This window comes from Syngnathoides biaculeatus, chromosome 18, assembly GCF_019802595.1.
Source record: "Syngnathoides biaculeatus isolate LvHL_M chromosome 18, ASM1980259v1, whole genome shotgun sequence".
In the NCBI taxonomy this organism is placed as follows: Eukaryota; Metazoa; Chordata; class Actinopteri; order Syngnathiformes; family Syngnathidae; genus Syngnathoides; species Syngnathoides biaculeatus.
The window spans coordinates 6,617,023-6,633,022 of record NC_084657.1 but is presented as its reverse complement, the minus strand read 5'-3'; the positions used below and the strand labels follow the sequence as shown (position 1 = coordinate 6,633,022).

Below are 16,000 nucleotides of genomic sequence, written 5' to 3'. Positions count from 1 at the left end.
TCAGGATATGTGGATAATAGAAGAAATAGTGGTGAAACTGGAGGAGATTTTCTCTTTTTTTTTTTTTTGAGTAAAAAAAAAAAAAGGTCTGGTCTGAAGCCAAACAAGAAAGTACAGGAAGAGATGATGTATAATGTTAAAATTCCACCTTGGCACAGCCTGATCGAGGATGAAAGGACAGACAATACAGTCCACGTAAAGCTAATTCTGCATTTTAAATATAGGAGGAAACATAACATTAACCTTAAAACTATTTGGGAGCATCATTCAGCTTTTACTGTGCATTGCTGAATATATTCTGCTAGCAATAATTCAGGTTTACACCAAGAAAAACAGACGGGGATATCATTGTGGGTTAAAAATACATAAATGTAACGAAGTTGGAAGCGACCTTTCAAATTTGTAGTTAGAGTTGGCTTGATTTGGTTAGCAATGTATTTTTTTGTTTGTTGACATTTTGATTGTAGGTTTGAAAAAACACCAAATTGTTCTTAAAAATGTTCTGATGGGAATGTAAAAGCTCTAATCTGAGTCTTTAATGAGCCATGGAGCTTCAATGGATGACACTGATCTGACCATGATGCATACGTCTGATGTTGCTTAAATTGGTCAAAGGGAGCACTCACGGGCTTAGTGTGTTTGCTCAGACACGAAGTGAGAGTTCAGAAGCATTTTCTTGTAAAAAAAATGTCAATATTATTTACTGATAACGAAAAATGACGCAATAATTGTCAAATTCATGCGTTTCAATCATTTACAAAAACAAGAATTAAAACGTTTTTGAATGGATACAATATACAGGCTATGAAAGCACTCTTGCATGCCATGATGCAAATATGAATTAAATTTTGTTTCACTTCTAGTAGTTTACTTGGTTGAATTTGTATTTGAATTTGTAATTTTTTGGGCGTAAAGGTATGCACCTAAATAATGAACGATCGATCATATTGTCTACATTTTGAAAACAGAATAGCATTTATTTATAGATGTACTCGATATGTTTAATTCATAATACAATTTATAAAACTTGCACATTAAAATTGGTGATCATCCTTTGATCATGCTTCCAGCCCCCAGACCCTTGGCTATTTTTCACTCTTTTTTTCATTCAGTCAAATCACATGCCTGAATCGTGTACTTTAGAAAGTGGCTGTGAAACCTGCAGTGATGAAGCCAGACAGCAGTGATAAAGACGACACAGAGAGGGTCAAGGTCTTCCTGCGGATACGACCCTTCACACAGGAGGAGCGAGAGAGGGGCGAAGACCAGGTCCAATTTCGGAACAATCCATTTCCTTCACGTGCGTGTGGCGCCTCTCTAAACGGGCTCCTCTTGCAGGAATGTGTGGACATACAAGATGAAGAGACACTGCTGCTTAAAGCTCCAAGGTGCTCTCAAAACATGAAGATGGCTGAGAGGGGCATCTCTCAGAGCATGCACAAGTTCACTTTCTCCAAGGTGGGTAACTCTTATAACATTGCATTGGTGCACTGTGGGCAGAGTAATATGACCCCCCCCCCCCCCACCCACCCATAGACACACAAACAAAGGGGGGAAAAAATCCCTGATCTGATTTTAATCCTCCCTCCAGTGACAGCTATCCAGGGACTGATACACATCCCCTTTCAGTGCCTTTTTTTTTTTTTTTTTTTTTTTTTTAATTTTATTTATTTATTTTTTTAGACATAGCAACTCTGTTGAAGGTCAAATCTTTAAGCAGCTACAGTGTTTTAACCTTTATATCACATTTCCTTAACCTTTGTGGAATACATCATTTGGTCAGAAAGAAGATTGGGGGGGTGCTTCATTTTGGTCATAGGTAATGACCTGTCACACTGACGTGACTAGATGGTCTTTGTCCCCCCCAACATATCATCCAGGAATTGAACTCCATGCCTTAGGCTACACTTACACCTAAGGGTTGATACAGACAGGACTGTTTTAAATTAATTTCGGGGCTTTACATGGATGAATTTTAGTCCAGGCCGTATGTACCTGTTTGTCTTTTTTTTGGGGGGGGGGGGGACTTTGATGTTTTCCACCAAAGACAAACCTGTTAAAATCAAAGCTTAGATGGTTACACGGTTTTGAAGAAATTTAACGTTAAAAGCACGGCACAATTTCCAAGAATTTAGCAATTGGCTGGCGAACAGTTATATACCCTGCCTCACCTGAATTGTCAACACGGTCGACCGACTGAAACCTTGGTGGTGTTGGTGTCTCTCCTTTCTCCAATCTTTTTAGGATCTTGCGCTTCGTTTCCATGGTAATTAATTTTCTTTTGGCTCCAGAAGCATTGGTAAAAGACACGGCTTTTTTCTTTGGGGCGATAATGTCTAAAAACGAGGGCAAAAAATGCAAAGATACTCCCGGCGCACAAGCGTGGACAAGCATTAGCAAGACAAAATGGCAGGCGGGAACGGGCGTTGTGAAGTTGAAATGTCTTATGTCGAGACCGTCTTAACCTGAGGACTCCCCGTATACAGTAAACATGATTTAATATGCTTTTCCTGTGAATCCAAGATATAATGTTGGAGAATAATAATTCAGGTACATCCTTTTTGTTAAAGAACAATGTCTAATTCTAAGAATACTGAACACATTTGTCGTGTAGAACAATAAATATATTTAATTAATAAATATAAATAGAACAGACCTAGGCTCTGTTCACAAAAATTACACTTGAAAATATTAAATTGGCACAGAGGTATAACCATTATACATTACATTATTAATACCTTAATAGGGAATATACTGTTGATCAAGATCCCCAGCTGCTGAAGAAAGGAACACAAAGCAACCTGGTTTGATTTGAGAATTTCAGTACTAAAGTAAAAAAAAAAAATGTCTGTAGGCTTTCCTTAAACGCTGTTTTATCAACATATTCAATGGCGGCTTTGCTTACAATAGTGAGTATGCTATACCGTATATAATGCACCAGATACACTCGTGTTTTAATTGCATCGTTGGGACAAAGTGTTCCATCATTGCAAGATGACGGGAAATGGGAAATTTCCCATTGTTTTTTGTTCTCATTTGAAGAAATTGGGTGGGATGTTTTTTTTTTAAATGGGTTCTGTCACTTTGAGGTTTTGTGTTGTTTGTGACTTCATACAAATTCTACATACCAGCTTGTTGGCTGCGTTCATTTGGCTTGATTCCAAAATGTTTCTACATTGTTGCAGTGACATTAGGCTAATTCCTTTTCCTTTTATGCCTTTCTGTAACAGCCAATGACTCACTGTCTGAAAACTAAGGGCACACACACGCAGTCAGGGCGTGCACCTTTTTTTTGGGGCCGTGCTATTCAGACCGTAAGGTTTAGTCTAAGATGCAGATTGATCTTACTTTATGCAACCCTGTTAGTTTTTGTGCGTCTCAGACACTGGACGCACATCAGATGGGATCCTTGGTAATAAATGTTATCTTTATAGATGGTAAGAAAATAAGTGCTTCCACCTAGGAAATATGTTTCATTTGTATCAAACAGTCCTTTATCTATTAACCTTTTACGTTTTCAACAGTTTAACATAAAATTGTCGTCATGCAAGACTTGGCTGGTCCATGTGAAAGTGGTTTAAAGTTGTTCCGGTAAGGCAAGACAACCTAAGCAAAGTATTTGTGGCTTTGAAGCACCTACCTCAAAAGTTTCCAACATGTCTCTAAATCAGAGCTTTTGCAAGATTACTGTGGTTACCATGTGTTTTGCACAAATGACTGGCGTTTTTTGCTATATGCAAAAAAATGTCAAAATGAAAGTTGTGGTCTCTGCAGGAATTATTCATCTCTTTGTAAAATAGTCGGTAGAGGGGTCCAACAAAGTTGCTCAATGTAAATATAATACTATGTTGCTAGGTTGACAAGGACTCTTGGTTTTGAAGATTATTTTCTGTTTGCAGCCATTTTGTACGTGCATGTCATCAAGGACACGCTTTGTACTACAGAAGTCATTTGAAAAACAAAATTGTTGGAACCAATAAATTAAAATGAATTACCCACCCATCAGTGTACAGCTTTACCTACACCTGTTAAATCAAATAAGGTCTCATGCAAGAACTGTAACCACACGCACTTGGTGTCTTGTTAAACTATCAGATTTGTGGACCAGAGACGACGCAGCAACACTTTTATGAGTGTACCATGAAGGAGATGGTCACGAATGTTCTTCGGGGCAACAACAGACTCCTTTACACTTATGGAGTCACCAATTCTGGAAAGACCTATACTATTCAAGGTATGTTTTATTCTGACTTAAACTGAATGCCACACTCCCAGTGCACATCTTTAAAGATGCAATTTTTGTCTCGTCAAAGCGGTCACTGACTGACTACCGTATTTTGCAGGGACCCGTTGTGATGTAGGCCTCCTACCCAGAGCTTTAGTCTCTCTTTTCAAAAGACTTCAGGGTCGTCTCTATCAGGCGATGGACCTGAAGCCTGTCTTGTACCAGGATGTGAGACACCTAGAGCCCTCCGAGGTCAGGGTGGAGGAAATCCGGAGAAATTCTCTGCTCAAAGAGGTAACTAAAATAACCCAGAATAGTAAGAAAATCCCTCATTAGTTTCACATTGATATAAAAGTTATTCCTCTCGCACGTTACAGGATGAGAACATGAGTTCTCGTCGAGCTGGAAACACAACAATATGGGACAGTGGGATTGGAGGACTTTCTACTGCCAGCAACATCGCTATCCAACTGGATGGTAAGAGGAGTTTGGAAAGAAGTTCTGTATTTGAAATTTCCCCCCAAACATGAATGGCAAACATGCCACAGGGGCTCATCAGTAGTTCCTATATTCAATAAACTTTCCCAATAACAACAAAATCAAATACATACTTGATCAATGTCATGGAAGGTATTACAGAGGTAGGTGAATCTGTTTTGATGATTATCCCCCCCACACCACCTTTTTTTTTTTTTTTTTTTTTTTAATGGGACCAAGTGTTATTTGTAGATGCGGTCAAAAAAGGTGACAGTAAAATAGTTCATGCTCACTGTTAAAGTGGACTATTTATAATTGTTTCGTTCATTTTCCGTACCTCTTTTCAGTATTAGTCGCGGGTGTGCTGGAGCCTATCCCAGCAATCGTTAGGCAAGGGGTGAAGTACACCCTGAATTGGGCGGCAGCTGATCACAGGGCACATCCTGTATAAAGGACTGTAGTTGCACTCATATTCACAACTATGGGTAAATTAGAGGCTTCAATTGACTTACTATGCATGTTCTTAGAATGCGAGAGGAAACTGGAGAAAAGCTATGCAGCCATGGGGAGAACATGCAAAAGCCACAGAGGGAAGCTGGGATTTGAACCCCAGTGCTCAGAACTATGAGGCAGATCTGCTTACCAGTCTGCTTACCACCATGCCTCTTTATATTTAATTATAATTAATCATTTTTCATTATGAACCATTTATTTCTGTGTTAAAAAATTATTTCAATGAAATTTAATAGCATAAATGGATTAGACGTGTGTTTAAAAAAAAAAAAGGGGGGGGGGTGCATACATTAGCCAATCTCTGCGGTTGTGGACATCATAATGGTTCTCAATATCATCATGTAATTGCTTCGCTGGGTGGAATAAAGTATTGGGTAGTCAAATATGGCCTTTGGGTAATACGTCACCCACCCCAGTGATAAAAGGTATGCATGTGTGTATGCTAAAGCTGTATTATGCCTAACTATAAAGTTCTTAACGTGATGCTGCATGCACATGATGTATACTTATTCTGCAGACTGTGACAGTGTGTGTCTGGAGCCTGAGAGCATGTCCCAAAGTGGTGGAGACGAACTAGAGGAAGGGGTGCAGTTCTCAATCTGGGTGTCCTTTTATGAGATCTACAACGAGTTTCTGTATGACCTGCTGGACGCGGCACCTTCTCTACAGCCGAGAAAAAGGATCACATTGCGGCTGAGTGACGACAAGCACGGCAATCCCTATGTGAAGGGTAATTTACATTCACAATGACATTGACAGGGGAGTAAGCTATAGTGATGGACTAAAGTTCAAGGCCTTTATTTTTTTTCATTATTTTAAAGTAAAAGGGGCACTTGTACTAAGTCCGTATTCGTCACTATGGAGGTCTAAATAGTACAAAGTAGTAGACCTTTAAATATCTTGTCGTTGTACAGTATATACAGTACACAGACTCAAGTGTACCGTACCTACACAAGACTGTGTACTACTACTGAGGTAGATTTCAAAAGTCACAAAATCAAATCAGAAATCTACTCATAAAAATACTTGTGGTTTACAGTAGTACATAAATGCATTTAATTAACATCTTTTGACACTGTCAGTCCAAACAAAGCGTTGTCTTTTATTAAGACGCTCCTTTACATCTCTTGTATTGAGTTTCATTTTGTAGCGTTGATGTTGTGCCATAGGATTTTGTTATCTTTTTCTGTTGGCGCAAATACATCAATTTTGCTGCATCCTGTGGTTGTGTCAGACCTTACATGGGTCCAAGTCTGCAGTGCAGAGGAAGCCTGGAAAATTTTGAGAGCTGGACGTCGTAATCAAAGTTTTGCCAGCACCCACCTCAACCAAAACTCGAGTCGTAGGTAAAAGTCTTTCAAATTCTTTCCGGTTCTTTATTATGAGTTTTTGTGTTGCTGGTGCCCATTTCTTTAATCTTACTTTTTTCTCTCTCTGTCTCTGTGTCTCTCTCTCTCTCTCTCTCTCCCTCTTAACCACTTCAGCCACAGCATTTTCTCCATCCGTGTCCTCCACATCCATCCAAGTGCAGAATCTGGTCAGAACATGCACATCAGCGAGTAAGTGAACCACCCGAGACATTTGGGCGCCACCATATCCATTTTCCGAGCCGCTTTTCCTCATGAGGGGTGTGAGAGCCTATCCCAGCTGTCAACGGGCAGGAGGGAGGATATACCCTGAGCTTGTTTCAGCCAATCGTAGAGCACATAGAAACAACCATTCGCACTCACAATCCCAATTAAAGGCAATTTAAAATCTCCCATTAATGCATGTTTTTGGCATGTGGGAGGAAACTGGAGTGCCTGGAGAAAACTCAGACAGGCATGTAGAGAGCCTGAAAACCCCACACAGGCGGGGCTGGGATTTGAACTCTGCTCCTCAGAACTGTGAGGCAGACGTTCTCACGAGTCGCCTGTCTCCAAATCTCACTCTTCAAAATGTGTTCCTTTTTAGTTTCTTCACTCATCTAGTTGTGGACTCCTTACAGGCTGACTGTCTGCGATCTAGCTGGGTCGGAACGCTGCAAAGCGCAGCGCTGCGGTGAACGGATGAAGGAAGCTAACAACATAAACACCTCCCTCCTAACACTGGGGCGCTGCATTGCTACTCTGAGACACAACCAGACTAACAAGTATGTGCTTAAGTATATCTAATAGTTAATTACATATTGTTCGTTGGGGTGAAAAATCAGATGGAAAAAGTGTGTGTATATTTTTGCTGAAATCTTGTTTCAATTTACTCATTGGCTTATTCAAGGCAAAATGAGGATTTGTTTAGTTGAACACAAAGCTATCATTCTGTTGGCAACAGATGGAAACACCGGTTCATTTTCCATCGACTATGGTCAGTGGGATGGATAAACATGTATATCATTAGTCGTAACTATTTTTTGTGAAAATGAAATTTTGTGGCAGGGGTGAAATTGAATAAGTAGATTTTTGAGAGGATAGGCTACATCCTTCAAATGACATTTACAGGTCACGGCCCCCTCAAGTGGTGCCGTTCAGGGACAGCAAGCTGACACGAGTGCTCCAAGGTTTTTTCTGTGGCCGAGGAACTTCCAGCATGGTGGTCAATATCAACACATGTGCCTCCATCTATGATGAGACACTGCAAGCCCTCAAGTTTTCAGCTATTGCGTCCCAAGTAAGAATTTACAGTTGGAGTGTCTTCAGTGTTTCATTATTAGGCAAAAGATAGGTTGACATTGTTTTTGTGGTTTCCTTCTAGCTGGTCAATGCACCCTCCACTAAGAACAGAGTGTCCTATATCCAGTCTCTGCTGCGTGAGCCAGCCAACAGGAATGACAGCACATTGTCGGAAGAGGATGAAGATGAGAGTGATGTTGAAGATGGAGATATCACCTTGTTGAATACCGAAGTAAGTCAAGTGCATAAGGGCAGGCGACATTATCAGTCTCTATTGCTTGGTAATTATGACATTTTACTTGGCGGTCTGGCAGCAGAAACAATATAGAACTGTAGTCAAAATGACATGAATAGACATTGTGACATTAAGACTTTTTCATTGGTCGTCTGTTGTACATATAGATCGGTTAACTCATTAGACACAAAATGTTTAAATCTGAATCTCTGGTACAATAATATGCCTCAGGTATGCCTTGGTCAATTATCCAATTTTACTTAGTAAGTAAGTTTCTTTTGGCTTGTCCCGTGAGGGGTCGCCACAGCGTCTCATCTCAGATGAACGCACATATTTGTTTGGCACAGTTTTTACGCCGGATGCCCTTCCTGACGCAACGCCTCTCGGGGAGCGGAGGCCCCAGTGGGATACGAACTCATGACCCCTGGTTTACCAAACCAATGCAGAAGGTGCAATTAACCTGCCATTCAACAGAAGAAATCTGATAAATTTTGTATTTGTATTTTTATGCCACTTTTATTTCATGGTGTGGAGTGAGATTGTTCTGAGATATCTATCTAATAATCTTCCTTGGTTCAAAAGTTGGAAACAGTTTTAAATGTTGAGGCAAACATTCCCGGGTCAGTTTAGAGAGCATGCCGACATTGCTCTAATGAGAATGTGATGGAACTATGTTTAAGGTCATTAGGCTTCATGTTCTTTATGATTCAACAAGGCCACTTTTTTGTACAATCATTAGTGCCAGCACTAGCTTGTTAGGCTATAGAACGTGTTGTTGGTTGCTTGCGAGCCCTATCGTATGAAAAGTATGCAAACTTTGAATTTAAGTCCTATCCCGAGCACCAGTTACCACCAGCATTTTTTTTCTTCATTCTGCTCTTTAAGCCACATGGAGTGAGCTAGTGTTGTTGTCATTGCCAAGGTAATGTTTATCCAGTCACGTTTGAGTTGACAAGATAAAGCATAGTGATTTTAAGAGATGGGATGCGGTGCTATTTGAATCCAAGATTATATAGCAGTAGGCTGACGACAGTGCAATCATGAAAAATCCAATTTATCATGTAGTCTGATCTAGGCATTACGCGTTGTCTGTCTCACACTGCCTACGTTTTTTTTTTTTTTTTTTTAAATGACGTTCAGATATTTACAGTTCTACATCATAAGATGTGATAAGGCTAAAAAAAAGAAAAAAAGCTTTTGGATTCAAATATACTCTACACAAGAGCGACACCGAGTAAATGTCGTTAATTCTGATATTAAAACCAATCAGCATAAACTGCTAATTCCTGGCTGATAACGATCAAGTCGATCAGATCGGTGTGAGGTTTAATGAAAAGCACGTCTCAATATGATGTACTACAATTGTACACCACTTCAAACCACAATAAAATGAGCATTTTCTTTGTAAGGCAGGCACTTTAACAACGCTCTTGTTTGTGACTGCATTAAATTGTGCTGGTTGATCAAATGATGTTGGTAATCAAAACTCATGTCTGGAGGTTGTCTTCCATGTGGGAATTGTAAATGTTTGCTACCACAGTTTAACCTCTCCTGTAAGTACCATAATTTCTCGAGTATAATGCACACCCCCAAAGTTGACCTAAAAAATCAGGAAAACCCTTCTACCAATGTGCAATGCGTACCACCAATTTGCTGCTACTCATATGCTCAAAATATTGGGAATTATCTGTATTTATATTTTGTTAGGTTTGTACTTGTATTGTTTTCAAAAAACAGTCATCTACAACAATCATTAATAATAATCATTGTCCACGTGCTGATGCAAACGTAATATAATCTCGGGACAGGCCACAGGACACACTATCGTTGTTTCGGACTGCTGCGCTACTTCCGGGTTGGCGGTGTCATCAGCACAAGTCATGACAGATTTCTTTTAAAAGCAGCTGCACAACTAACCGTGATAGTCAGCATTTTTTTGTCTTGGTTTAACTTAAAACAAACTCATGGGCAGTCATTTCTGATCTTTGGTGCAGTAGGAACAAACATGCTACGCTAACGATCATAAAATGCAAGCTACCTGAGGAGGTCATAGAGTTCAGGTTGGGGGGGCACATTATTGTAACAAATGTAATTGTGTAACATAAGACATCGAAATGTATATATACACAACTTTTTTTTTTTTTTTACAACTCTGTACCTGTATACAACTATACAATGTGATTGTATTTTTTATTTTTCATCCATACCTAAATGTAATGCGGTCTATTAACTTTTTGAAAATATTTTTGCAAAAATTTGCGCATTATTTTCAAGAAATCATGGTAAATAAATAGTTTTACAAGATGGGCATTCAATCCTATGAAGAGTGAACAATCCCATCTGCTTAATTAATTATTATTATTTTTTTTAAGTCTTTGCTGCAGGCCATCGACATCCTCAAGCGGGAGGTGCAGCGGCAGCAGGAAGTAAAAGAACTTCTAGAGGCTAATGTTAGGGAGCAGGTTGTCTCTGAGATGATGGAGGTCATCTCCAGAATGCAAGATGATTTCAGGTGTGCTGGAGACATTAACCCTGTATTGTTTTTGTTTTCTCAAAAACAACAAAAACCTTCTCTTCCTGTCCTATAGTGAGACCTTAGAGACAGAGAGAGCTCTAATTGAAGAGCGCTGTGAGGACAAGATAACAAACCTGCAGAAACATTTGAAGAAATTCTTTAGCCAAGAGTTAAAGGTGATTGCTGTAAAACTAAGATGGGATGATCTGTCCGCTGATGTGATGTGGAACTTCATGTTAACACTTTAATAATGTAGGAAAGGGATGAAGAGATTGAGGAACTGTCTGCTGCCCTCAAAAAGATGACTAGTAAGGCAGGCCCAAGCTCTGCTCCTGCCCTTGAACCTGAACCTAAACCTGAACCTGAACCCGAGGGGCTTCGACGGTCTAACCGGCTCAGCACCCAGACAAACACCCGAATGCGTGAAGAGCTTGAATTGTGTCGTGCTGAGTTGCTTACCAAGACTCAGGGTACGTACAATGTTTTTGTTATAGATGTGTTGACTTTAGTATCATACACTATGATTTTTTTGTCTTGAGGCGCTTGCGCAAAGAACCTAATTAGTGCAGTGTGGGGTTGGTCATAGGACAGCACAAAAGACAACAGTGTCAGAGCTCGAGACACAAGGCATTAGCGATTCCTCCATTTTCTCCGCCTTGGTAAAGTCACAGTAAATCAGATGATCTCTGCTCCTGAGCCAGGGGTGTCAATTTAACAAACGCATGCGCTTTCATAAGTTGGTCCTACACACAGAGGCAATGAATCAGAGGAAAGAGAGTGGTCTTAGCCAAATATGCACAAGGTGGATACAAAACTGGGACAAACAGAAGTAGTTGACAGGAGCAATTTCGGAACACTCTTGAAACATAACCAAGGTTGTGTTTTTTTTTTTTTTTTTTTTGTGGAATTGACACTTATACTAAATCCATGTTATAGAGAGTCACTCTCTGGGAGTATATATACCCAAAATATGGGGCTTTAAAATATTTAAAACAGACAGTCAGAAATGTGCTGTGTGCTGTTACCGTAATTTGTCGAGTATAATGGATCCTGAAGTATAATGCACACCTCCAAAGTTGACCTAAAAAATCTGGAAAACCCTACCAATGTACAATGTGCACCACCAATTTGCCTTTACCCATATGGTCAGAATATTAGGAATGACCTGTATTTATATTTTGTCAAGTTTGTACTTGTATTGTTTTTCAAAAAACTGTCTGTAAAACAATCATTAATAATAATCAATGTGAATGTGCTTATGCAGCGGTAATATAATCTCGGGACAGGCCACGGGACACGCAATTGTCAGAACAGAATCCCTCAACCAACTAAAATAATTGCTCAGTAATGGCACAACATTTTAGTACTGTTGATAACACATATTAAAGTTTCTTTCGGCTTGTCCCTTCCGGGGTCGCCACAGCGCATGTATTTGTTTGGCACATTTTTTTATGCCGGATGACGGAACCCTTCTCAGGGAGTGGAGGCCCCAGTGAGAACCCCTGGTTTACCAAACCAATGCTCTAACCACTAAGCTACGGGGCTTCCACTGTTTATAACAGATATTACAGTCTTAAAAATTTCAACTATTTAACACTGTTTATCCCCTAGATCACACATCCTTGGCTAATCCTGCAAAAGAAGCATTATGATTCATCTCCAATCTGAAAAAGATCCATAGCCGATACTTTTGGTGCATTGCTGTGGAACTCATCATTAATTACTTGAAACATTTTTTTTTGGTTGTGTAACGCAACCTCTCCCCCTCTGTTTGGCTCCAATCTGTAGCATCTTTCACTATGGTTTTAGGTGGCTATCAAAACAACGTGAGCTCAAACTGTGCAGAAACGAGCGGAATGGGTACATTTTTTTTACAAAGCGAGCATTTCAACTGTTTGTGCTCTCCCGTTTTTTTTTTTTTTTTTATGTCCCCACGAGGCTCGTATTATGGAGTTAGAGCTCACGTTTTAATATCCACCTGAAGCCAGTGATGCGAGCTATCGTTTCGGACTGCGGCGCGACTTCATTGGCATGAGTAATGACATATTTCCTTTAAAATCAGCTGCACAACTCAGCGTGTAGTCGCCATTTTTTTTTTAGTTCAAACAAACTCGCGGGCAGTCGTTTCTGATCTTTGGTACAGCAGCAACAAGCATGCTACGCTAACGATCGTAAGATGCAAGCTCCCCGAGGAGCTCAGAGGTCAGGTTGGGGGCTCACATTACTGTAATACATATAAATGTGTAACATAAGACATTCAATATCATGTTAGGTATACACTTTTTACCACTATGTATCTGTATACGACTACAATGTGATTGCATTTTTTTATTTTTCATCCATACCTATAATATATAATATAATGCGCTCTATTAACTTTTTGGAAAAATTTGCGGATTCTTTTCGAGAAATTACGGTAATTGCGCACCGTTGTAAACCAAAACTCGGGTTCCTGTACTCCTTTTTATGGCAGGTCTTCACTGAGGAGATAACTTTACCTAAACTTGGGCCAATCATTTGGAGACTAGTTGAAGTACTAAAACAATGTTGTTGTGTACACAAATGACCAAAATGAAAAGTCTCTAACCCCATTGTAATTTTTTTACTCTGCTGGATTTTATAGAGGTGACCCAGCTGAAGATCCAGCTGGAAGCACCAGGCTCAGCGGTCACCAACGCTGCCAACCGCAAGCTGGAGGAGGGACAAAGGGTTCGGAGCGACTGTGTGGGCTAAATCTACTGACGTATAGTTGACAGCCACTGCAAATTTTTGTATCGTCCAACAGAATCTGCGTCAGCTGCGCTTGGATTTACAGAAGCTCGGCTCAGACCTGCAGTCTGGCGAGCGGGCCTGCTGCCGTAATACCGGAGGAGAGAAGTTGCGTCAGGCTTTGGCTGCGGCAGACGAAATGCTAATTAAACAGGTACACCTTTCTGCCATCAATTTCACATTAGATACCCTTGCTATATCATGGCTCAGTTACATGACAGAATTTTGTCAGAATGTTTTTTGTTGAAAAAGTTTAATGCTAATTTAATTTAATTGTGAAAGGGAGGGCTATTTTAAGGCTTAAACCATGACACAGCATATTTATATATTTTATGCTTGCAGATTTTTTTGGGGGGTCAAAATAAGTTTACAATGTTTAGAAACTAAGTTCAAATGAGTTTAGTGTATGGGATGGGCATTTCAAGGTTTGAGCAATTAATATATTTACAATGGTACCTCTTCTAACGATAAATTCAGGTTATGAAACCCCTTCTCTGAGAAATATTCTCTAGTTACGAAGGAAAATTCACGATATGAAAGGTAAAAACAGGCACACCTATTCGCAGCCCCCAAATTGAACCAAACATAAACATCCTGTATCTTTGTTTGTAAGTGGTGCAATAGAGCTGCTCTCCCATTGGCTATGACGCAGCATCTTCCTGGCATCCCATTGGCTCGGAGGGATCTCACCCTTGTCTTTGTCTCCTTCTTCTTCTTCTTCTTTTCCTTTTACATGTAAAAAGGGCTTCTACTTACGGGAAAAAAAAAATCACGCTATGAAACGACAAATTCATTTTATAAGTAGAGGTGCCTGTGTGCATGTGTTTTTATATATATATATATATATATATATATATATATATAGTACTGATGTATTTTACTTATCACATGGTATCAAATATGCCCTACACTGGCTGTGAGCAAAATAGTTTGTTGATAGGAGTATTCAGCAAACTCCTAACAGTGTCCCAATATTTCTGGATTGATGTGTTTGGACTGAGAAAAAGAACTAGATGTTATTTTTTTAAGATGTGGAATTCTGTCTCCCCCCCTTCTCTCTCCATATTTTCACTAATATATTTACTTGCACAACCAGCTTCGAGACTAATTTAACTTAACTCCTTCCTATATTGGGTGTGCACAAGCACGTGGAGGGTTTGCTGTCCTAACGCATTTAATCATAGCCAAGCCTTCGCTGCACTATGCAACAACATCTAACCCCATTGACTCACTTCCTCTTAGGACCAGATCCTGGTGGAACTGCAGAACGGTCTGGTGCTCGTGAAGGCTGACCTGAGGCGCAAGGCCGAGACACCGGTTCGGGAGCAGGCCACCCAGCCTCACCAGTTACCCTGCTTGGGCTTTGCCACACCAATTTCTTGCAAGAAGCGGGGATGTGGTGCTGTCATAGCCAGCGACTCTGAGAACAAGCCTCCTCAGAAGAGACCCTTTTACCACGCTTTGTTCCCCACGCCAACACGTAAATACAACACACGCAATGCTGCAGACACTAACCTAACTCCTTACTCTCGGATCTTGAAGTCACGCCAGCAGTCTCCGCCTCGGAGCCCTGCCCTCACACCTCGGCCTCTACGTGGGAAGTACTAAGCGTCTTCACGCTTCATGGGGAGCAGATCTTGCATTATTTTGACTATAACGTTATCCCCCTTTTTTCTTCTTGGTGTCTTGACTCCAGTTCTGATGTCACCCAAGTAAACAACGTTAAATGAAGTTGTATATTTACGAAGGGAAATGTTTAAAATTATCTGGCTATCGGTTTTGCTTCACATGTGGTGGATAATGGCAGAGACAAGGTTCATTCTGCCTTGGAATACAGTTTAATGTTCTGTGAATATGACGAGTTGCTTACCTCACGTTTTTGCTTTCTGACTTTTACAAAGAACCTTAAAATAAAATATAATGCTTCCCACATTAGTGTTTATTCTATATGGAGATGGGGGGGGGGATTCCTCTCCAGGGCTATTTTTTTAAACTCTTAAATGCTGGCCTCTGGTGGCTTCTAAATAGTAAATACAGGGCAATCATAATATATTGAAAACTTGGCAAGACTTTCACCACACTGGAAAACGTGCAGACCACTTGATAACACATACGTATGTCTAAAAGTTATATCTATCTACACGTTTCACAAGACATTTTTCAGCTGAAAAAACTCAGAATTCCACAAATCTGTGGAAAATTCTCATCCCTGAAAAATTCCTCCTCAGATTTAAACAATATTGATACTATTTTAGTTATATTTGCAGTGTCATACCAGAAGGGGAAAGCAGTGGTGTTGATTTTCACATATAAGAGCACAGAGGCATGATCTGTGCATTAAAAAAAAAAAAAAAGCCAAAATATCAGTGGCAGTCGAACCTCATTTGTGAAGGCCCACATCAGATAAATCTCTATCCACTCTCAACACTGCCCGTGTTCACTCGTGTACTTGATTGCAGGAATATTTCCAGTATTCCACAAGTCTATGAAGAAAAGTAAAATGACTGCATCTTAGAGACTGGAAGTCCCATCGCTCTGTGGTTAGAGCACTGGTTTGGTAAACAAGGGGTTGTGAGTTCATATGTGACTGGGGCCTCCCCCAACCCATCCCCCTGAGG

The 16,000-nt window shown here is 40.1% G+C and overlaps 1 protein-coding gene across 2 annotated transcripts; it reads left to right on the top strand.

Moving 5' to 3' along the window:
- The first annotated feature begins 1,116 nt into the window (after positions 1-1,116).
- LOC133491366 (kinesin-like protein KIF20A) lies at positions 1,117-15,312 on the top strand. Of its 2 annotated transcripts, none has more exons than XM_061802370.1 (17): positions 1,117-1,269; positions 1,339-1,458; positions 4,096-4,234; positions 4,344-4,519; positions 4,603-4,702; positions 5,733-5,945; positions 6,450-6,561; positions 6,700-6,774; positions 7,203-7,346; positions 7,693-7,861; positions 7,946-8,095; positions 10,471-10,610; positions 10,687-10,789; positions 10,870-11,083; positions 13,237-13,322; positions 13,399-13,536; positions 14,625-15,312. In XM_061802370.1, exons 1-17 carry the CDS (start codon positions 1,168-1,170, stop codon positions 14,988-14,990), a joined length of 2,547 nt encoding a protein of 848 aa, XP_061658354.1. In that variant the 5' UTR covers positions 1,117-1,167; the 3' UTR covers positions 14,991-15,312. The 2 variants fall into 2 exon arrangements, with proteins under 2 accessions (XP_061658354.1, XP_061658355.1); XM_061802371.1 differs by lacking the exons at positions 1,117-1,269; positions 1,339-1,458 and adding exons at positions 3,281-3,437; positions 3,525-3,591.
- The last annotated feature ends 688 nt before the right edge of the window (positions 15,313-16,000 follow it).

Excerpts from the sequence above, each read along its gene's own strand:
- LOC133491366 (XM_061802370.1), top strand. The coding sequence starts at position 1,168 with ATGAAGCCAGACAGCAGTGATAAAGACGACACAGAGAGGGTCAAGGTC. Across the intron at positions 8,096-10,470 it reads TCACCTTGTTGAATACCGAA|TCTTTGCTGCAGGCCATCGA; the intron begins GTAAGTCAAGTG and ends ATTTTTTTTAAG. Across the intron at positions 13,537-14,624 it reads ACGAAATGCTAATTAAACAG|GACCAGATCCTGGTGGAACT; the intron begins GTACACCTTTCT and ends ACTTCCTCTTAG.